At 44.7% G+C, this 22,366-nt stretch overlaps 1 protein-coding gene and 1 long non-coding RNA gene across 4 annotated transcripts in view; both read left to right on the top strand.

Moving 5' to 3' along the window:
• Positions 1 to 2,215, top strand: part of spop (speckle type BTB/POZ protein) — a 62,403-nt gene extending 60,188 nt beyond the window's left edge. For all 3 annotated transcript variants that reach the window (XM_081711254.1, XM_026997944.3, XM_035527018.2), the window contains one exon: positions 1,016 to 2,215. In XM_081711254.1, the coding sequence (XP_081567380.1) occupies positions 1,016 to 1,160 (145 nt within the window). In that variant the 3' untranslated portion in view covers positions 1,161 to 2,215. The remainder of the gene's footprint in view (positions 1 to 1,015) is intronic.
• An 8,186-nt stretch (positions 2,216 to 10,401) lies between these two features.
• LOC145653814 (uncharacterized) lies at positions 10,402 to 12,242 on the top strand. The gene is made up of 2 exons (XR_014120000.1): positions 10,402 to 10,796; positions 10,984 to 12,242. It is a non-coding gene; the product is annotated as an uncharacterized LOC145653814 (long non-coding RNA).
• The last annotated feature ends 10,124 nt before the right edge of the window (positions 12,243 to 22,366 follow it).

Here is a 22,366-nt window from a genome sequence, read left to right as displayed (position 1 = left end):
TCTCTCTCCCTCCCCCCCTTTTCCTCTCTTTTTCTCTCTCTCTGTTGTTCTTTCTTGCTTTCTTGCTGCTCAGCAATCACAACAATAACACAAGCCACAAAGAGAAATCAATAACTGCAATGGCAGGGGGGAAAAAGGGGCGGGAAAAAGAAGACAAAATCCCTTGCTGGAACGAGAGCGCACGCCACGCGTTGGAGCGTGCGGCCGGTCCACTCCTCCCCGGCCGACGGTCAGGCCTGCGCGCACACTCGGCCCTGACCAGTGCCCTTGGCCCCATCACTTTCTCCTTTAATTTGTTTACGAGCAGCCTGCTGTCTCTTGGGCCCCTTGCGGTGTAATAGTGGGCCTATCGATCTATGGAGGAACCGCTGAAGGGTTCGACTGTGGCCGGGGGCGGGCTGCTGGCTGTGGGCGAGGGAAGGGGCGTTCCTTCCAGCCTGCTCCCAGAGCCTTCCCGGACGACACGAAAAAAGGCTGCCCAGCTAACGGGCAGGAAATGACCCCAGCTCTCGGCCGTGGGCTGGCGAGGAGCGCGCGTTTGGTCTTCGAGGGGTGGGGCCCCACGTGCCTGTCGCCGCCATGGCAGAAACGCCTTGCAGGCATGTAGGAAGGAAAAACTGTTCACTGGACAGTGGCCACGTGGTGCCCTTTTGGGAAGTTCGGGGTGACGTTGGCACAAGCAGTGGCCATGTCCCAGAAGAAGGAGCCCTGCAGCCTGCCAACCCTGATTTCATAGTCCAGTTAATGCCAGCAGGCAGCAGTGTGGTGGGGTGAAGTAGAGGACACACACACACACACACACACACACACACACACACACACACACACACACACACACACACACACACACACACACACACAGGGTAAATGTCATTAAAGGCCATTGGTTGGTGTGCGTGATAGTGCAGTGTAGCCCCCTCAGGGTAATGGGAGAAAGGGAAGGAACATTGGAAGATCAGGTACGTTCTTTACAACCTTCTGTATATTTCAACCAGTCTCTCTCTCTCTCTCTCAGCCACGCGTCCGACGTCATGGAAACATCAGGCTGGAAGTCCATGGTGGCGTCCCACCCACACCTGGTGGCGGAGGCGTACCGTTCGCTGGCCTCCGCCCAGTGTCCCTTTCTGGGCCCGCCCCGCAAGCGCCTCAAACAGTCATAGTGCTCCCCCCCTTCCCCAGCCTGCCTTCTCACCCCCACAGGACTGCCCACACGAGGGCGCCATTCTTAAATTTCCGCCCTGACCCCTAAATATGACCCTCAGTAGGGACCATAGCCGACCCTTGACCCCAAGGTACTGTGTCCTGTAGTGTCCCTCCCTGTTCTCCTCCCAGCCTCCCCCTCCTCTGTGTGCTCTCCCCAACGCCCAGAGAGCCAGGGACCCCGCGAGAGCTCACCCGCGGAGGCAACGCAAGCTGCAGCTGGACGGCCAATTCCCCAGGCTCTCCCCCTCCTCGACACCCCACCACACTTTCCCCGCCTGGCCAGGATTATGCGAGCTTTTAGTGGGACCTGCCGACCGTGGTCAGGGGTTTGAGACGAAAGGGTGGACACATGGACAACAAAAGACATGCACCGATGCCTTTGGATAGACTGTTATATATGGACACACGACACAGGCTGGACGCGGTCCGCTCGATCCGCGGACGATGGGCTGTGACCTGTCTCGCTGTCCCCTGCTATGGATTCTCCTTCACTGTGTGTCTTTTTTTTTGTTCCCTTTTCCAGTGGCAGACAAGTGTTTCTGTCCCTTTCAGACACTGTCGGTGGGGAACCGTCGAGCTTTTAAACAGGTAGCTTGTCTCCTCATGACGACATCGGCGTTCTCTTCAGATGTTCGAGTAGGTCCTGTGTCTTGTTGACATTTTCCCCCTGGACTGCACAGTGTGCGGGGTTACCTGGAGACAGTGACGTCTGCAGAAGCGCTTTTTCGGTGACCTGCTACGTGGCCATTTTGGAGATCATGGAACTTCCTGTACGTCTCCTTTCGGAGTGCATGTGATTGGACAGATAGAGTGTTGAAAGCAGGGGGATGTGTAAATATAAGGCTTTATTTCTTTTGATGTTTGAGACTTTCTCCTCCTTGTAGCACTTGTGTATTTAAACCCAGGCTTTCTGTATGAAAACAAAAACTACAAAAAAAAAAATTCTCCAAATAAAGCTAGCTGTGCTGACGATGTTTGGGGCTGGACTCGTGCAGTGCAGTGATTCTCTGCGTTCCTGTACTTTCTTTTCTTGTCTTTTCACATGTGGCCTACGCTGTTGGTTGAACAGAGGTGTGGCTGAGAAAAAAAAAAAAAAAAGGGGAAAAAGTCTTTAAGGAAACAAGTCTAGTCAACAGTTAGCATAGCGGGAGCTGCTCTGTCTCTGGGTAAAGGCGGAGCAGTTATATCCAAAAACAAAATGACGAATCAGTGTGAAAAAAATAAAAGTCTTGGCCTCTGATTGGGCAGCTTAAATGACCCCTCTCTTCTTTTGCGCAGCAGCAGAGTGAGATAACGATGCGCTTGTTTGTGCCCTGGGAACCATTGCTTCTCGTTAAATGGTGCTCTTGACAGGTAAAAGTGTGGAACTGCCTGGCCCATGTGCTTACACAGCTTCCTGCCTTTACTCCGTCTGAAGAACCAAATGACATCGCCAGAGATCACCCGATTCCTCATAAACACACTAAGAACATAGAAACCTGTCTGTCGGTGGTCTAGCTCACAGAATGGGTGCAAGTAACTAGTTGGCTGTGCATTTATCATAAGAGTTCAGTTGAGTGAGACCGTCAGATAACGCAGAGACGATTAGCCATCGTTTTCCCAAATTAGAAATGAATCAAACGTGCCAAATTTAACAAAACCAAGAGACCATTTCTCAAGCTAAGAGTTTGACCTCAAATACAGGGGTTTTTGTACAGATAATCTCGCTATTCCTGGGAATCCGGCCTCTAAACGAAGGTGGGAAGCTTCAAGGAGAAGGCCTGGAATTCTGTGGCGTCTATGTTCCATGTCTGGTAGATAATTGGAGGAACCTCTGCCCGTGTACTGCCCTCCTCGAAAAATGTGAATGAATGTGGCATGTTAATAAGGGATGGGAGTTTGGGTGAACGTGTGTGTGTGTGTGTGTGTGTGTGTGTGTGTGTGAGAGAGAGAGAGAACACAAACAGGTGGGATGGCTTTGCAATCTGCTTTACTTCCATTTCTTTGGGAATACACTCAGTATTGTAATTGAGTTCCGTTTTCCTCTTTTAAATTCTATAAGATGTTTTGCTGTGTTAACAAGACTGAAAGGAAATGTAGTAATGAACACTAGGCCAGTGCTGATCCTGCATGTGCGGGCGTGGTGTTCTGACGCCCAGACCTCCGTGGCGGTGTGGAGTGAGTAATTTGTTTATCGATGTGAATGAATTTTGGCACCGAGCGTGGTCAGAGCTCTCCTGCTCGAGGCTTCGGCGCGCCACAGTTCACTAAAAACAAGTTTCCAGGAAAACAGAAGTTTCGGGCTGTGTGAATGCCGTCAATACGGCGTTGTCTGTCCTTTTCGGTTCATGTGGGTGTGTGTGAATTCGCGTGTGGGCGCGTTGGTCTGAGGCTGCGGCTTAGTCTGTGCTTGCTTGCACTCGTCATGGCGGCAATGAGCTGCAGATGGAGAGATGCTTTGGGAATTAGACTGGCTACAGAGCAGTTTCCACAAACGGAGGTGTGGGTCGGTCCATGCCTCTCCCTGGGCATGCACTGTCTCACCCCCCCTCTCCCTTGCTCTCCCTGCCTCTCACCATCATTCTTTGTCTCTTTATAGTGGTGTGACAGGTCAAAGCTGTAAAGAGCAGCGTAGCTCTGTGTCCCCGTCATTGCTTGTGAGAGCGGAGGGGCGGGGAGGGCTGGACGGAGGTGCACGGCGATTGATGGTTGCTGCTCGCGCCCGGTGGTGGCCGGAGACAGAGGAGGGGCGGCAAATTTAGAGGAGGGACAGTGTACTACTGCCAGGGAAAGGGCACAGCAGAATTGCCTCTGATATTCCTGACAAGACTATAAATACACACACGCGCCGCGCACACACACTCCTCGAATGTGCGCGCACACACTACAGTCCATGCTTGAATGTCTATCACTCATGTAGTATTTCCACATTACACACACACATCCCTATCTGAGAGACTCACACACACACACACACACACACACCCCTCCCTGTGATGAATGACTGATACCGAGGCCTTGAAATAAAAATGATGGGTGGATAGTCAGGTGAAAAAAAAGGGAGTGGAAGACTGATAGAAAGTGAAACAGACCGACAGAGAGGTAGACAAGACACCTGGGGAAAGATGGAGAGAGGTGTGTGTGTGTGTGTGTGTGTGTGTGTGTGTGTGTGTGTGTGTGTGTGTGTGTGTGTGGATGGTATTGTGTGGTACATCTTGCATGACTGATCCTTAATAAATATCAATGAAATACAATGACCGGATCAATCTTGACTTGCTAATGCAGTTGTCAGCCTTCAGTAAAAGGCTATTGTTTAAGCCAAGGCATGAGCAAATGACTCAACCTTTTCACGCCGGCTGTTTTAATGAAGCACGGAGACGCTCCTGTTCCATGGCAACTGTCCTTGCGTCTCACGTCCTTCGGGTGGAGAGGGGGATCGGGCGCCAGTGCGTTGTGTAAATCGCGCCGCGCGCCAAAGCGATGATCACCGCTGACGCGGCACCTCCGTGCTTGTGACAGACCGGTCTCCTGCAGCTGCGTCCCTGGAGCTCCGTCGCTGCTGCACAGCTGCTTGCGCCGACGTGGAGCGCGTATGCGAGGACCACTGAGCGTACCGGCGTGCCGCCTTTTGTATTGGTGCAGGATTCCTTGGGTCGAGCATGTTCTTAGCATCCAGAGGTTGCCTATTGTTCCAGGTCTGTCTTGCCTTCCTAAAAGAAGCGTTGGGTCTCCACGTGTCTCTCTGCTGTTAAAATGAATTTGGTCCCCCCCCCCAACAGGCTGCTTTGTCTGCTGTCAACACACCGAACGTTCCTCTCGAGTGGAACCAAACGTGCGCTCGTCGAGTATGCACGGCTTTTTCTTTTAAAAAAATGCATGCTTTTATGTTTCTGCTTAATTTGAGCAAAATGCAGAGGTGTGGTTTGCTTTGCTGTCTGCAGCAGTTCTCTGAAAGCAGCTTCACCCCCAGCCAACTGCTGCGGGAAGAGGAACTCAGACATGCACTGTAAGACAATTAAAACCAAACGGCCAAAAGGCGTGTGGGAGACCTTCCTGTCCTCTTCAGGGCTTCGGCGCTCTCCAGCTGTGCTCGTGCTCACTTAAACACGCTGTACCACACGCGCTCTCCCAAGCTCCTGTGTTTGTTGGGGCTGGTGTACAAGCAGGTGCTTTATCGAGGTGTCCTTTAAACCAGTGTCATTCTTTTTTTCTGACTTGCTCACACACATGCACTGAAACAGCAGGGAGCCCAGCTTTGTGTGTGTTGAAACAGCTCTGTATTCCCCCTGACTTTGGCGCAGGTGGTGTCGGACCGGCATGTGAGGCAGAAGAGGCTGCTGTGTGCAAGTTTTCCCCCTGTGAGCAGCTCCTCTGGCTCAGTCACAGAGCAGGAAAACGGGAGACTTGGCCCTAACGAAGCAACACTCATCATCTCCGACAACGGATGGAGGGGTGGGGGCCCATGCCCGTGCTCCTTTCTCCACTGTGTGTTTCTTCTGCGCACTCCTTGTGCGAGTGTGTGCAGGGGTGGGGTGTAATTTATTCTGCTTAGAGACGCTAGTGAAAGGTTTGTGTTTTTATTTCTGTCATTTCTGGCGTTTCCCAGGGTTGCCATCTCTCAAGGTTAGCAGTGCGGAGCACCCCTCCTCTCTCCTCACGGTACTCAGTAATGGGTAAAAGAGGGAGCGGTGTGTGCCACTGAGAATGAGCGAGAGCAGGGGAGCAAACAAGTGGCACAGAGTGAAACAAAAGATGGATCAGAAAGGCCAGCAGCAGCGTGGGGAGAGCGAGCCGGGCTGGGCTGAGGGACATCGGAGAGCAAACCGCATCCGTCGGATGTTAAACATGACCACTCTGCACAGCACGCTGGCCTGTCCCTTGTTAAGTAAAATGAAGTCAAGCCAGTCTTGAGCGAGAAGGTTTTCCACTGTAGCTGTCCCCTTCCTGTGTTAAAGGACCAGCAGCAGGCAAGGCCACACAACAGCAGAGTTCCGTCCAGCCAACACCCATTTCGAGTGTTTGTCCATTATGCGCCAAGGTCAGGCCTCCTCTGGGTCATTGAATATCACTGGGGCTTGAATGGGGAAAGCCAGCCAGCTATGTATTTATTTATTTATTTATTTATAATGTGTATGATGGAATATCATGACTGTTTTTTGTTGAAGATTTGACCCACCTATAATGTGGTATCCTATTCATCCAGACCTCAGAGAGGGTGCAGTGGCCTGCTCGTATTTAACCGGCCCTTTCTGTGTGTGGTTCCACTGTTTAGATGAGCATAAGTACTGGGACAAATCGATGCTGTAGGGTAGGAGTTAGTGATGATTTGCGAGGACGCACCGTCTGAGACATGCTGACAAAAGGCAATGGCCTTTGCATTTGGTCTTTAAAGAAGCGGCACAGCACACACAAACACAAACACACACACACACACACACACACACACACACACACGTGCCAGCATGGCTAACGTCGCATTGAAGCTGAGAGCTGAGCACGGGAGTTGCACAAAACACTGTACTGGCCCCCAGCAACAGAGGACAGAGGGGCTCAATGGGTGAAGTTTAGATTCAAAGGCAGCAATGTAGCTACAGTTGGCAAAAACCTGTACACGCATGCTAATGACTTTATAGCCTAGCAACAAAACCGTTCCTAAAAGAGGGATCAATACCAACTAAGTGATGAGGCCAAACTACAGACAAGGGAAATGTAAGGCTCTAAAAAGAATTATGCTAGCCATGCGTGGCTTTGGCTGTTTAGCATTAGCTAATGCTAAAACCTTAAGTAATATATTACATGTAGCTAATTTTCTAGAGATATTGTTAGTTACTTGGTTTATTTAATACAAAAACCACAATAATGTTAACGCTATTAGTTTGTTAGATGACCTGGTGAATAATGTGAGAGTAGAAGTTACAGGGTTCTGTTGTGTTCCACTCAGGTGAGCTCTCTTGGCAATGTTGTACTACGGGAAAATGTGCTTTACGTCCGTCTGTGATTTGCAAGCAGGCGTGCTTTGCCTTGTGTAGGTATGTATGTTGGTGTGCATGTGGCAGTCTCACTGCTAGAATGAGCAGACCTGACATCAGAGCTAACTGTTCAAACATGTATTGCACTACTGTGTTCTCCCAGGGTTCACTTGGAAGAAAAGGGGTGGAGGTTGAGCACTGGCTCGTTACAGTTTAAAGGAACAGCTGCTCAACCTAGACATGATGCACAGATTTGTTGGGACGGGATGAGAAGGCGCTGTGCTGCTTGACCCGTGTCTCTGGCGTAGGGGAGGGGCACGCAGGACAGGCACTGCGGTGGGGGCTTTTCGAGTTGAGGGGTCTGTAAATAAGAAATAAAAGTTAAAAATGGCCATGCCGCTTGTATCGTGGCCCGAGAATTTGGTGCTAAGCCTGCCATATACGGTTCATGAAAACCCCAGCCACTGTGTTAACATGTGTAAAGGGGGTTTAATGGGTCCCCTTTAAAGGACCATGTTGGAGTACAGAGCACACTGAAAAATTTAGATCCTATTTTGCAAGTCTGGTTGGGGTAGGCAGCTGTTGCATCACCTAATGTTTACGTGACTATGCAGAAGCAGCAGTGAGTGGAGTAATGGTGCATTCATTATATTGGGCAGTGGGCCTGTTCTTATAGGTCATGGTAATTTAATGTTTTAGTCATAAACTTAAGAACAAGTCAGAGTTTTGTAAATGACCAACAGTGGAAGCCATGAAAGTGACATGCTGTCCTTTACTGGCTGACACTACACGTGAGCTGTGGTGGGAGAGACAGCGCAGCTGCATTCGTGTAATCTCCCCATCTCTCTGCTCATCTCTCTCGCTTTTCTCGGAATGGTGCGGTGTCATGCCCTTTGATGAATGCTAATAGATGCTGGAAAAGCTCAGACAAAATGCATAAAGGCACGAGTTCCATTTATTTTTTGCACACTAACCAAACTGTCATAAATCTTCAATTAATCTTGTAGATTAATTAAGTCGTTAATGTTTAATTGAAACATAATGCAAAATCAAGCCTGCTAACGTCTATACCCCTAATGTAATTTAAAGAAGCATCACCTGTCAACTCTATTGTATTAGAGAATGGAAACCAACAATGGCAGCAGATTTGTAAAGTCCTGTAAGGTGTGAGGCATGGTCTCCATGAATCAGCCTTCTTCCAGTATGTCCCACAGATGCATGTTCTTCAAACCATTCCTGAACCATTTTTTGTAGTGTGGCTGAGTGCATTATCTTCCTGAAAGAGGCCACTGCTATTAGGGAATATCGTTACCTTGAAGGTTGTACTTAGTTTGCGGTAATGTTTATGTAAGTGGTATGTGTCAAAGTAACACGAGTGCTATAACCCAAGGTTTCTGAGCAGAATGTAGCCCAGACATCACACTGCCTGTGCTGGCTCGCCTTCTTCCCATAGTCCATGGTGTCATCTCTTCCCCAGGTGAGCAATGCCCACGCACCTGGCCATGCATGTGATATTAAAAGAAAACCTAATTCAGCTGACCTGCCTTTCTTCTATACTCTGCCTTTGACAAGGGCCAGATTGTGATGGCTATACGGCAGTGTTCTGGAGTAAAGTGGTCACATTCCAGAGAAATTGCCCCCTTGTCAATCCTGATGTTGAAAGAGGCGATTCTGTTCCCATCAAACAGCATTCATACAGGCCATCCCAGCCTGCGAAAAGCTTCTTTATATGGATAAAATAGGAGTGGGTAGGACTGGGCCCCAGTGGTGCTTGTCCCAAAGGTAGATGGTGATTTACGTTTTTGATTATTGAAAGTATCTAACTCTAGATCTGGTTTAATAAATGCTTTCCCCATCACAAGATTACAGGTTTGGATTGATTGGATGGGTAGAGCTCAGTACGTGACCAAGCAAGACCTTTTAAATGGGTACAGGCAGCTCTCTCTATCGGAGCAATCTCACATGATTCTAGCCTGTGTGATGCCATAAGCGTTACGTTGTGCCAGGGTTGAAAACTGACCCTGGTATTGATGATAACCATGATGCTTTAAAATAAAATGTTATGTTAATAAAACACATATGATAAAATTGTAAATAATCCAGCGCAAGTAAAATTTGGTTCATAATCTGACAAAGCAGGTGGCAGTATTGCTCATTAATGCCGGTTGCCGTGCACCATTAAAACAAAAAATACGACAGCGCTGTAACTAGCTAGCTAATTATGGATGTGCAGAGTGCCTAGTATTCGTATCTGTCTTTGCCGAGAGAACAAAATTATTCATTTGTATTTGAGTAAAAGGGCATCCAATTTGGAGAACGGTGTAGGGGTTGGGAGACAGCAAATAAGTGGTCAAAACTACATTGCTAACTATGGAAGTTAAAAAACAAAACAAAACTAGTAGACAACTGTGCTATTAATGGAGCTAAATAACTTGTTAGCGATCTATAGATTTTAGTGTCTGCAAGGAGGAGAGAGCCTGTCAGGCTTTGCAAATATTTCAGTCCTTGTCAAGTATAGATGCAATTCAATACTCATACAAAAGGTAGACCTACTTCTGCTGTGTCAAAAACGCAGTCCAAGTTACAGTGCTAACAGGCGAACGCTATCTTAATAATCGCTGTCGAATAAGATCTGCTGTATCTGTGTCTTCTAAGTTAGCTAATTCATATTTCCAGTTCATTTTTCTCCAGCCATGCAGCACACTGACTGAACAGAGAGCACAGCATGTAGGTGAACTGACTGGCTAGCTAATAACTACAATGCCAGAGCTAATGTAAGATGATCTCGTCCCTGAAAAACTTTGCTTGTCCAATAGGTAAACAAAAGTAACATTAATCTCACACATTGGGATTACAATAAATCCCAAACGTGTATCTAAAAGTCAAACTTGACATGGTCAACTCTTTAACTAAACCCACACAATTTGCATTTATAATTGATATTTGGACCAGTACTACTGGACATCCCTATATGATCTCAACGGTTCACGTCATCACACCAGAATTGAAAATGAAAGCTGCATGTCTGGATAGCACGTTTATTCTTAAGAACCGCACAAATGAAAACATTAAACAGGCATTTCAAATCTAACTGGAGTGGGGAATTGACCAGATAGCAGACATATTGGCAAGAGGATGATTGTCCCCCCCCCCCCCCCCCCCCTTTGCGTCTTGGCTCCTCTCAAGGTTTCTTCCTCATGCTCTGTAGTTTTCCTTTGCCACTGCCACCCTTGGCTTGCTGAGTGTGGGCTTGGACTTGGACATTTGTAAAGCTCCTTTGTGACATCTGTTGGGAAATTTGTAAAGCTCCTTTGTGACCTCTGTTGGGAAATTTGTAAAGCTCCTTTGTGACCTCTGTTGTAAAAAGCGCTATATAAATACATTTTGAATGTGTCACTACTGACATTGCCACCAATATGAGGGCTGCTGCTTTGAAACAATTGGAATCTTGCACCTGGAAAGGCTCTGAAGATTGACCAAGTGCATGGTGCTGTGAAGGCTCGCATGAGTGGTGTTCAACCATTTGACCCCTTACGGAAGAGACGGAGGGAGCTGGCGGAAAAAGCTGGTGGAACCAAGTCTCCCTCAATACACAATGGAGCCAGACATGACTAGATAAGGGTCCGCATGCGACACAATTTCCAAGTAAGTTTGAGTTCTGTGCGTAGAACTATTGTGAGTGTAAAAATAGACCTACTCAAGTTAAAAGGCAGTGACTGAATGTGCGATAAATATAAGAAAATATCCCAGATAAATCCAGAACGTTTCCTGATCTGCACACTGTTCATCGAGCCTGTTGTTCGGATTAGAAATTAGGATTTTTCTTTTTGAGACTTAGGCTAACGTTTACGGGCTTGTTGATCGGCTTTGGCCGTGGTGGTTACTCTCATGGGGAAGCCCCAGGCACCTTGTCCATCTCTACTCTTGAGAACACGTGTGAGGAGCCGAAGCCGCTCGGAGCTTTTGCCGATTCCCTGGCTGCAGAGGCCTGTCCTGCATCTGAGCAAGTCCATGCTGGCAGAAGATGACGAAAAGCAGCCTGATGAAGAGCATGAAATGTGCAATCCGCAAGGACTTGGAAGAGCAGTATGAAGATTTGGATATGGCTGCAGGTGATTGGGGTGGTGCCACAAGTTGGTACTTGTTCTCCAAGTGGAAAATCATGAAGTCCTCTAACTGGTGTAACCTGGATATCCATATATATATATATATTTTTTTTTAAATCCTTTATTTTGTTAATATTCTTAACCTTGCTCTTTGTGTTTTTATGCTTTGTGAGCTCCTGTAATAATGCAGTTTCCCTCATCTGCCCTATGCACTGGACCCAACATGGCTTGTGTACTGGACCTATGGTTCAACAGGTCACGCAGGAGTCCTCTGCCCAAGAAGGTCGCTCCCAGTTTCCTGCCCGAGCAGACCAGTGTCTTCAGCTCAAAGGCCTTCCTTGGTATTCTCAAAATGATAATGAGAAAACAGCAGCAGAAGGAACAATCAATAGACACAGAGAAGCTAAAACAGCAATCCTAGTTTATACATGGACATCCACGCCCGCCATTCCTGCGGACAAAGACCCTGCATTGGACAGCTAATGAAGAGAAGTTTCCAAGGTTGGCAAAGCTGGCACAGAAGCTTCTTTGTGTTCCTGCCACTAGTGTTGGATGTGAAAGGCTTTTCAGTTCTTTGGGGGACATTCATTGTTTCGCTCCAGCTTGAAACCTAATAAACTAAATGTGCTCGTCTTCCTACATAAAAATCTGCCATAGACAGAGAATGTGAAAAATGCAGAGAGGGAAAATGGTCAGTGGACATTTAAATCACATTATATCAGAGAGGTCGATTGTCAGCCTGTGGTTACGCGCACACACACACACACACACTCACACCATCTGTCCCCCAGCTCCTCACAAGTGGTTTTGTTTCAGTTGATATTGAATTAATGGCAGATGTTATAACTTGAGGATCTGTTGTTTGTCTGTTCTTCTGGTTGCCTTAGTGTAATTGTACTTTTCACGTGCTGTTGTACATTTATTGTTACGGATTCCAAAATTGTTACAGACTCTAGAAAAGACAATAAACAAATTTGAAGATGGATTTGATTGTTATTTAGTTAAATGTTCTTAGATATCATATTTGTATAGTGAAAATCTGATCTTTTGACAGCCCTGGTGTTCACTTGTATTGACAGCATTGTGATAGAGTGGCTCCAGGCAGGACTATATAGACCATCTCCACTAGTTAAAGATTGCAGGTTGCTCATTTGTTTGTGAATCTGGGAAAAATGTGAGATGGGAAAAGGTCAGGTGACGTACTTGGGTCATCAAGCTGGCCATGGTTCAGTGTTGCTGAGGCAACCTAAAGTTCAGGCTGTTGTGGATTTGCCTATCCCAAAAACCAGACAGAGCTGATGAGATTGGTGGTGATGTGTGGATTTTACCGAAGATGGGCAATTTTTACAAACTTGTTCTGAATTTTGCTGAGCCTTTCAAAACTTGTTACAGAAATTAGCCTGGTATGTTTGGAACGAGGCTTGTCGAGTGGCATTTGACAAACTAAAGGCTATACTGGCATGTGATCTGGTGCAATTGACACCGGATTTTAATGCCCATTTTAAGTTAATGGTGAATGCATGTGCGGTTGGGATTGGTGCAGTGCTACTCCATGCAGATGCATTAATTGATAAGACCATAAGATACTGTTCTGCAAAGATGATAAATTGCCATCATAAGGCTTATTCAAACGTTGAGAAGGAGGTCTTGGCAGTCTGACACTTTGAATTCTACATTTGTAGCTCATAACAGAGTTGTGGTTTACACAAATCATAATTCACCTACCTTCTTGTCAAAGTTCTGTACAGCTAAATGGAGAGTTTTCAGATGCAGGCTTGCATTGCAGTCTTATAATATTGTGGTGCATCATGTGGCAAGGAGGAACAATGTGAATACTGATGCATTGGCAAGGAGGCTCAGAGAGATGTGTAGGACGGAGTGACGTCATTTCAAGGTCCATCCTTCTTTGGGATTTGGATTCTGGCAAGTACGGGATGTCTTAAAGGGTTGGTAGGGAGGAAATTAGGACTTATTCTTTAATATCTAAAATTTGTATGCATTCAAGTTTTAAAAAAAAGTAGAAAAACTTGAATATGTAATGGAAGAAGGGCTGTTTTTAAGGGGCGAAGGATGTAAGGTAGAGACAGCTACTGACCGGTTACTGGGAATGCGGGGCTGGGTATGTAAGAGGTTGTGGTCTCTTTAAGGAGAGGAATTAAAAGCTCTTATGAGAGAGAAGAGAGGTGTATGAAAAGCTAGGGCAGCTCATTACCGATCACGGAGAAACCCTCTTTAGGAAAAAAGGTATTTTAATCCATTGAGCCACCACCATCGTAAAGATATGAAAGAAAATGTAAAAGGTAAAGGTTTCAAAAAACGGAACTGCCAAAGGGGGCTGAAGACGAGCAGAAGAAAAAGTGGGCAGATGGCAATTAATGCGCTAAATAATGCCGTTCCGATATGGCTCCCCTTTCTACGTCAAAAGGAGGAGGAGTCATTAGCATTACCCCCAAAGTCACTCCACCTACGACTTGAGAGCTCGTTTTGTGAATGTGCACCATGTTTTTTCTTGCACGTGCCAGACCCACTAACATTATGGTGAAGTTGAGAGCTAAGCACAGGGGCCTGCTGCTTATAGTCAATCAAAACCTGTGTGTGTTAACTGTTTGTGCCTAGCTTGTCTGTAACTTGGGTACACTTTGCTGTGTGTGTGTCTGTGTTGTTGCCAGAATGAGCAGAGAACTGACATCGGAGTTAATTCGGGGTCTGACTCTTGTTCAAACATATATGGGTGCAGCAATGTTTCTCCCAGAGCTTGAGTGGAAGAACGCGCTGGAGGACAAACGATTCATTATCATTTAAAGGAACAGGCACTCAAACTGGACGTCCGAACACAGCCGTTTTGACAGGATGACGACGTTCCCGTGCTGCTTGATCCTTGTGGAATTTTGGTCAAATCAAGTTGTACGTAGTTCATTAACACCCCAGGGAACTATGTTAATTTGTGTACAAGGGGTGTATTGGGCCCCATTTAAGCACCCATAGTGTTTATCTTGGGCTGCACTGCACTCTTGAAAGGTTGCATTCATATCGCTCTCATATTACATTCAAGTCTCATTATTCATTTCTGATTTTTTTGTTCAGATACGATTTGTCTGTTTTGGTAGTTCACATTCATAATTGGAAGTGAGCAGTATCTGTGGTGATAAATAATTGTTTGATATTTGTCAAGGGGAGATTACCCGCATCAGAACACTCCTTTTAAAAAGGTCGACTTGCCTCTGGCAACTGGCCCTAGTTAGCTGTGTAACAGTCTAGACCTTGTTTAATTTGAGGATCTTTTATTAAGGACTTGCTAGCTGTGCTAGCACAGGATAGGGCAAGTCATCAAGAGTCAGTAGTGGGGGAACAATAAGATCAAAACCATAAACTCTTATGCCCTGCCAGACATCAGATACCCAGCAGGGACTATAACTGGCCAGGAGAAGAATTGGAAGCTGCAGACATCGAGACTAGAAAGATCTCCAATCAGGCCGTGACGCACTAGCACCAACCCTTTCAAGACGGAGAGCACACAACAAGATGGCAACTACCAGCCCCCAGATTACAAGGTAGCCTAATATCTTTTGTACTATTTTGTTTGTCGGTTTCTGGGTTAGATTATTCATCTCAGTGACCTGGAATCTGCCAAAGAAGTCGTCATCCTGTACTAGTCACCTCATCAAGAACAAAGGAGAAGACAACCACAACATCCACCTCTAAAAAAAACGCATCCGGATAACTTACCCAAAGAACCAGAGGCCCAAACATCTCCAGGTTTATCAGAGCTCAGTGACATACTATCCATCCGCAGCCAACTAGCCAGATTCAATGCAAAATGACCTCTGGTCGAGGTCCTTCAAAAGGAATTCCAGGCGGTTCACAGAAATGTGAAGTTCAGCCGAGAGCAAATAATGGATTGTTGGCAAAAAAAAAAAACCTTCCCACTATCAGAAGAAAATGTACTAATGAAGAGAAAAGAGCCATTATTTCTGTGGACACAACCATTTCACTACGAGTTATACTGTGTATGACTATGTATGTGACAAATAAACCAAACTTGAAACTGCTGATGGACAAGCCTTCTGAGATAGATGTTATGCCTTGGTTATTCTAAAGTTTAATTTGCATTCTCAGCTCCTGCTTCTACTTTATCATCAATAAACCAGGCTCTTTTTCTGCTCATCCTTTTACTGTTTCTGTCCATCCGTCTATCTGTATGACTTGCTATCTCTCTCTTTTATTTTTATATCTTCCAATCCATCTGTCACCATATCTGATTTGCATTTCTACCTACCAATTATTTGCCCATATCTCTATCCTTAATTCCTACCTATTAATCTTTTTCCCTCCCTACCCTTCCCACATAAAGGCCTACATCATCATAGATAAACCAGTGATGATAGATAATGCAGTCACAGTTCATTATTACTATTAATCAAATGCACATTGCCATAACCTGTGCACTTAACACAACACATGTTTTGAATTTCTTGTTTTAGCATTACTTGTATCCCTTTTTGTTTCTTTGTAATATCACGCATTCTTCATATTCTTGGTGTATATATACAGTACCAGTCAAACTTCTCATTCAGAGGTTTTTTTGTTTTAGTTTTGGTTTCTTATTCTTTACAGTGTAGATTAATATTGAAGACATCGAAGTAGTAAACAAAGTGTAAAACAAGCTAGAATGTGTTTAATACTTTAGGTTCTTTAAAGTAGCAACCTTTTGCTTTGATTACAGCTTTTCATACTCTTGGCATACTCTTAATAACCTTCATGATGTGGTAACCTGGGATGGTTTTGCAATAGTCTTGAAGGACTTGCAAGAGGTGCTGAGCACTCTGTGGTCCAACTCAGCCCATATCCTCTCAGTTTGGGTTCGTGTCAGGTGATTGTGAAGGCCACGCCACCTGGAGGTGATTTTGGGCTCATTGTCTTGTTGAAAAACAAATGATGGTCACACTAAGCGCAAACCAGAAGGGACGGCAGGTCACGAAAGCTGTGGTAGCCGGGCTCATTAAGGGTGCTCTGAGTTTAGAGTACATTGCCAGCAGTGTCACCTGCAGGGCAGCCCCACACCACCACACCACCTCGATGCTTCATGGTGGAGTCACACGTAGAAACCATCCGCTCAACTTTGCTGCATCTCAAAACTCTCAAATTTCAACTCATCAGACCAAAGTACAGACTTTCATGCTCTAATGTTCCTCAGTGGTGGTTTCTTTGCAGGGGTTCGACCATGAAGGCCTGTTTCCTGCAGTCTTCTCTGAGCAGCTCATGTTGAGGTGAGTCTTCTACTTGAACTCTCTGAAACATTTATTTGACCTATAATCTGAGGAGCTGTTAATTTGTGGTTTCTTAGGCGGGTAACTCTAATGAACATCTTTGCGGCAGAGGTAAATGGACTTCCTTTCCTGGGATGGTCCTCATGCGATCCAGTTATAGACATAGTACACATACTGCAAAGGCTGAAAAGGCAACACTGCAAGAATACACACATTCAAAGCTGATCAACAGTTAAAAAGTGTACAAATTTTAAATAGCTAAAAATGTAATCTCTCACATTTCTAGCCTGGAACACTGACAAAATTGGCTCTCAGGATAAAAAATTAACTAAATACACATATATGTTTATTACACGAAACCAACGTATCAGTACTGGAACATAAACTGGATTCACTGCATTTTCTGTCCATCATAATTAACAACAAAGACTTGTTTACAAGGATCTGATATGCTTATTTATTATTTTCACTCATCATACCACTATTTCTGATCCAGAAGGATGATTGATCATCATAAACATCACCATCAATAACAATACAGCTGCCGTTGCAAATAAATAAATAAATAAATATATATATATATATATATATATATATATATATATATATATATATATATATATATATATATATATATATATATATATATAGCCAAAATACTGATGAGTCTCCTTTATTTCATAACCCCTTCAAAAATCTTTTACAACCTGTCTGGATCACCAGTCATAGTTGGAGGTGATTTTAATACAGTCCTTGATTCCAACAGATCAGCAAAAAAACTCAATGCACACAATTGACACTCCACAGATACAATAACACTTCATGAGATTTTGGTTTGGCTGGTGATTAAAACACTCAAACATCAAAGAATTCTCATTCTACTCAGAAGTCCACTGCTTATACTCGCACAGAAACTTCCCCCTAATTAGTAATTAATTTATCCTAGACATATCAGATACACAAATTCATCCTATTATTATTAGGGACCATGCCCGATATCTGGAAGGCATGAGCACAAATCAACTTTCAGACGCCATCGTAACACACAGTGAATTTGACGATTACATCAAAAAATATTATACATTATCTTTCACCATCTTTGTTGTGAGAGATGGGGAAAGCCATGCAAAGAGGAAAAATGTCATATTTGTCATATAAGAAACAGAAATAGAATTTCAATTAAAACAAAAAAATAAAATAATTAAAAACTATATTAGGTAATAACCCAGAACAAGAAGCACAAAATGAATTACGGAAATACAAGACAAACAATGTATTACAGAGACGTGACAATTTATTATACATGTCAAAGGTGAAGAACCCGAGAAGGGGGGAAGCAAACTCAAGTCTCCAACTTGTTTTAATGAACCATTGTGACGTGTGCGGGGAAGGGAGCGAGTTCCAAGTGCACGTTCGAGTGTCTGAGCACAGCAGTGAGCTAAAAAAGTAAAGAGAAACCAAAGCTCCGGCAGTTCAAGTCGCCGCGATGCAGCAGAGCAGTGGCAAACGTTCAGGTTCACAGCAGCTAGGGAAGGAACGCGCCTGTGGGCTTGAATAGAACCACACCTAAAGAAAGCTGACATAACGTTAATGACCGAAAATCGGTCATGCAAACACAGCAGGCTTATAAAGAGACGACGCAACAACATAACAACGCACGTGTGGCACAGTGAATTAGACTCACCATGCGGCACTTGTGTGAGGCATGGCATGCAATCAAAACACATCAGAAAAGCACAACAGAGAGCCCAACATAAACAAAAGGCTACGTGGACGCCAATGCCGCTAGACAGAGGCTGCTGGCAGGGAAGCGCTGTCTCAGAACCGCCCAGCAAAGCGCACGCCTCCTGGCATGCATAAAAACCCGTGACGGTGGTGAGGAGGTACAGCGGGTACCGTGAGACACCACACATCCCATGAGCACGGAGACCACCCTCTTCTCTGGACGGGGCCACCAATCATTGACTGGGCGTGGCGGCGTAGAGACCACGGCCTCTTTCCTCTACTGCGTACAGAGACATGGATAACTGAGCCTCCTTATGTTGACTGGCCGCAGAAACGGTGCTGTCTTGCGTCGATGTGACTCCCTCACGTCGACCAGCCAGTATGAACAGAGCACAGCTGGTCGACGTGTCCCTGGATGGCCCTCTAGACCAATCAGCCTGCCGACATTGCAGTCAGGCATGGACCAGTCAGCCCCTTTAAAGCAGGGTACATGGGGCCTAGCCCCCCCAAAAAACTTCAAGGGGGATCCCCATTCCTAGAACCAAGCCAGTTCCGGACACCAAGACCTCGGTCCTCCCGGCTATGGCTCTTCTCCCACAAGTAGCTTTCATGTCATGCCTTAGACGGGGAGGCGGAATGAAGCCCTGGTATGGGAGAGGCACTGACAAGTCTGGTGAGCTTTGGGGAGCATTGCCCCAACACAAGGCAGGCAAACGAGTCCACTGAGAGAGAAGGAGAGAGAGAGCTTTTACTTCTGACACTGGCTGTCAGAAGTAAAAACAAAAAGGAGAGCACTGCTTCCAAAAATGGTTGGTCATTCTGTCACCAGTGAGGAAGGAAGCAAGCAAGCGTGAGAATCCTGTTGAAGACTTTAACGAAACTGAACATAAGTGTGCATTAGCCACAGCTGAAGAAAGCCAACATAACATTGAAATACTTTTATTACTTTTCATTTTATGAAAAATTTGTTAGACTATGATTGATTGAAAACCTAGAATATAATGTACATTTTTCTTAACAACGGAAACATACCACTATTAACAATGGGACAGACATCTACACTAGAACATTCGGAAACAGACAGGGTTTATAAAGCTCTGAACTAAATGCCAAATAACCAAGCTCCAGGACCAGTAGGCCTTCCTGCAGAGTTCCATCAACATTACTGACCAATTCCATCAAACATTCTTAGCAGAGTAATAATGCAAGTCTGCCATTATAATTCATTGTTTTATTAAATGTAGATAGTCATCAACTACTGTATACAGACTACTCAACCAGATCCTAATGTTCATCCAATCAGAAATTACAGTAGTCACACTCGATGCAGAGAAATCCTTAGACAAGGTCAATTGGAAGTTTGAATTGCCACACTGCACAAATGTTTGACTTTGGAGAAACATTTTCAGTGGATTAGTGTTATATGCCTCACCCCTAGCCACAGTAAATACTAATGGCCTCCTATCACAAGGTTCCACAGAAGCACTAGACAAGGTTTTCCGCTCTTCCTCTTCCCATCATCAAAGCCATCGAACCATTAGCTGCTATGCACCAAAGCATAAACATTAGTGGAATTCAGGCACAAGACACAGAACATAAAATTAGTCTTAGAATCCAATCTGCTCAATAAGAGACCACACACATGATCAAAGGGTTTTCTAAGATCTCAGTCTACTCTATTAATTGGAATGAATCTATGATCCTTTAAAATAAAATGCAGTCCCTCCCACCACTAATCACATCACATACCTGGGTATCCATAATAATAGTCCACCCCCCTTCTACCTGGCTTGTACCTGCCTAGACTCAACTGTAACGAATTTGTATGGTAAAAACAAACCACCTAGAATCAAATTAACTACACTATAATACTCGAAGAATAAAAGAGACTTAGAAACCCTCAACTATTACCACTATCTTGACAACCAACCAACTCCAATAAATAGTAAACTGGATAAAGTCTAATCATGCAGACAAGCTGTGGATTGAAGCAGCACAAACATAATGCAAATATATTGAGGTTTCAGACTTGCCTTTAATCAGCCCGGTGTTTAAACACCACCACTGTTTCACCGGTCCGATAGCCGCTGCTCCAGCAGCGTGGTGGGTGTTCAACAAGTTCTCTTACATAAACTATACACATCCCAATTTGGAATGAAAAAAAAAAAAGAAGAAACTAAAATAAATTTATCCTGGCAAAGAAAAAGGTGTTACTCATCTAAAACACACATTTATTAATCCAACCTTATAATTCCCACAATTAATTCAGAAGTATGACATCAAGAATAACATTTCTGGAATTTCAACAAATCAGATCCCTCATGGGCACGAAAATGAAGACCACCCTCAGTAGAATCAGACTAAAGGAAACCCCTTAGAGACCACCGTCAGTGGAATCAGACTAAAGGAAACCCCTTAGAGACCAACGTCAGTGGAATCAGACTAAAGGAAACCCCTTAGAGACCACCGTCAGTGGAATCAGACTAAAGGAAACCCCTTAGAGACCACCGTCAGTGGAATCAGACTTCGTCAGCATTTTACCTTCACATACAATCCTACCCAAGATGCATAGAATAATATTCAAATGTAATACACCTGTATCCCTACCAACAACAAAATAGGAAAATGTATCCATCACTCCTGATCCCAGCTTCTGGATTCATGTCTGTGAAAATGTCTGTGACAACTACCACAATACTACAACTAATACAATAAGGTTATTCACAGAATTCACCATACCGGACATAAAATGTTCAAAATTGGATTTATCACTTCTGGAATTTGTAATCAGTACACACAAAGCACTCCAGTCAGTTCTACACACGCCATGTGCTTCTGGCAAACAATGATCATTCCCCTGCCCTGTGGCTACATACAGCTTTCCTGCTGTCACCGTCAAGCCGCCTGCTAGGAGATGCATTGCCAATCAATATGAGAAAGAAAGACACAAAAGCAAACATCCTGGAACTAGAAATCAAAAAATGCATTCAACATTCCCTACTGGAAGAACCTGTTAATAGGATGTATATCAATGGAAAAAATAACCTGCTTGGATAAAAAATAAAGCATTTGACCTAACCTTGACATCGTTCATCAATCATTTGCGGCAACAATACACAAATAAGAATTAGCATGAAATAAACACAGGTTTATCCTGAGAGCCATACTACATATCTACAAACACTCCCAGCCATTCGTACACAGTCTACTTCCCTTTGTATTCACACCATCTTTACTTGCACTGCACCACTCTCATTCATACACACACTACTCACACACAGATACATCCACCCAAACAAGTATCAGTATATATTATGATGTCAATTATCTTCAGTGCCATAATTATATTGTGATCTCAGATTTTTCATCTTTCTATCTCCTTCCTCCTCTTTTTCCCCTTCTCTCGTTTCCCATGTGTTTATTTCTGATTGATTGAGTGATTTTTAAATATCCCTCCATTTTTGTGGGTCGTGTATGTGTGTGTGTGTGTGTGTGTGTGTGTGTGTGTGTGATTTTTTATATTTATATATATATATATGGCTAGAAAAGGCAGGACTTAAAGGCAGCACAGTCACTAATCATGGCAGTACAAGATCAAGCACAAAGTACTAGCTCAGCTAAAGCAGGGCTGCATTGTTCCAGAGATACAAAGGAGACAGTCCAGCACTTAGTAGCAGGATGCATGATGCTGGCAGGGATAGCAGGCACTGAGACACCCAACCAAGTGGCTGGGATCATGTACAGATGAGCTAGACACCTCCAAGTCCAAATGCAAAACTGCAGAGACTGGTGGAGAACAAATCTAAGATCCTGTGGGAACTCCAGATCCAGACAGATAAACAAGTAGTGGTGAACCAACCAGACGCTGTGATCATGGAAAAGATGCAGTGATAATGGATGTGTTAGTCCCAAGTGGTGGAAACATCCAAAGGAAGAAATATGAAAAGTTGGGGAAAAAAATACCAAGAACTGAAGGAAGAAATAGAATCTGGAGGTTAACCCCACGGCTCTCCCAGTGCTAATGGAGACAGCAAGCGCTCTGACCCCTACGCTGGTGCAGTGGCTCTATCAGATCTCAAGAATGACATCAATCTCCGTTCAGAAAAGTGCAATCCTA

The sequence above is a fragment of the Electrophorus electricus genome, chromosome 3 (assembly GCF_041902795.1).
Source record: "Electrophorus electricus isolate QZ-2024a chromosome 3, ASM4190279v1, whole genome shotgun sequence".
Taxonomy (NCBI): Eukaryota; Metazoa; Chordata; class Actinopteri; order Gymnotiformes; family Gymnotidae; genus Electrophorus; species Electrophorus electricus.
The sequence above is the reverse complement of the archived record's forward strand: the minus strand, read 5'-3'. Positions and strand labels throughout refer to the sequence as shown.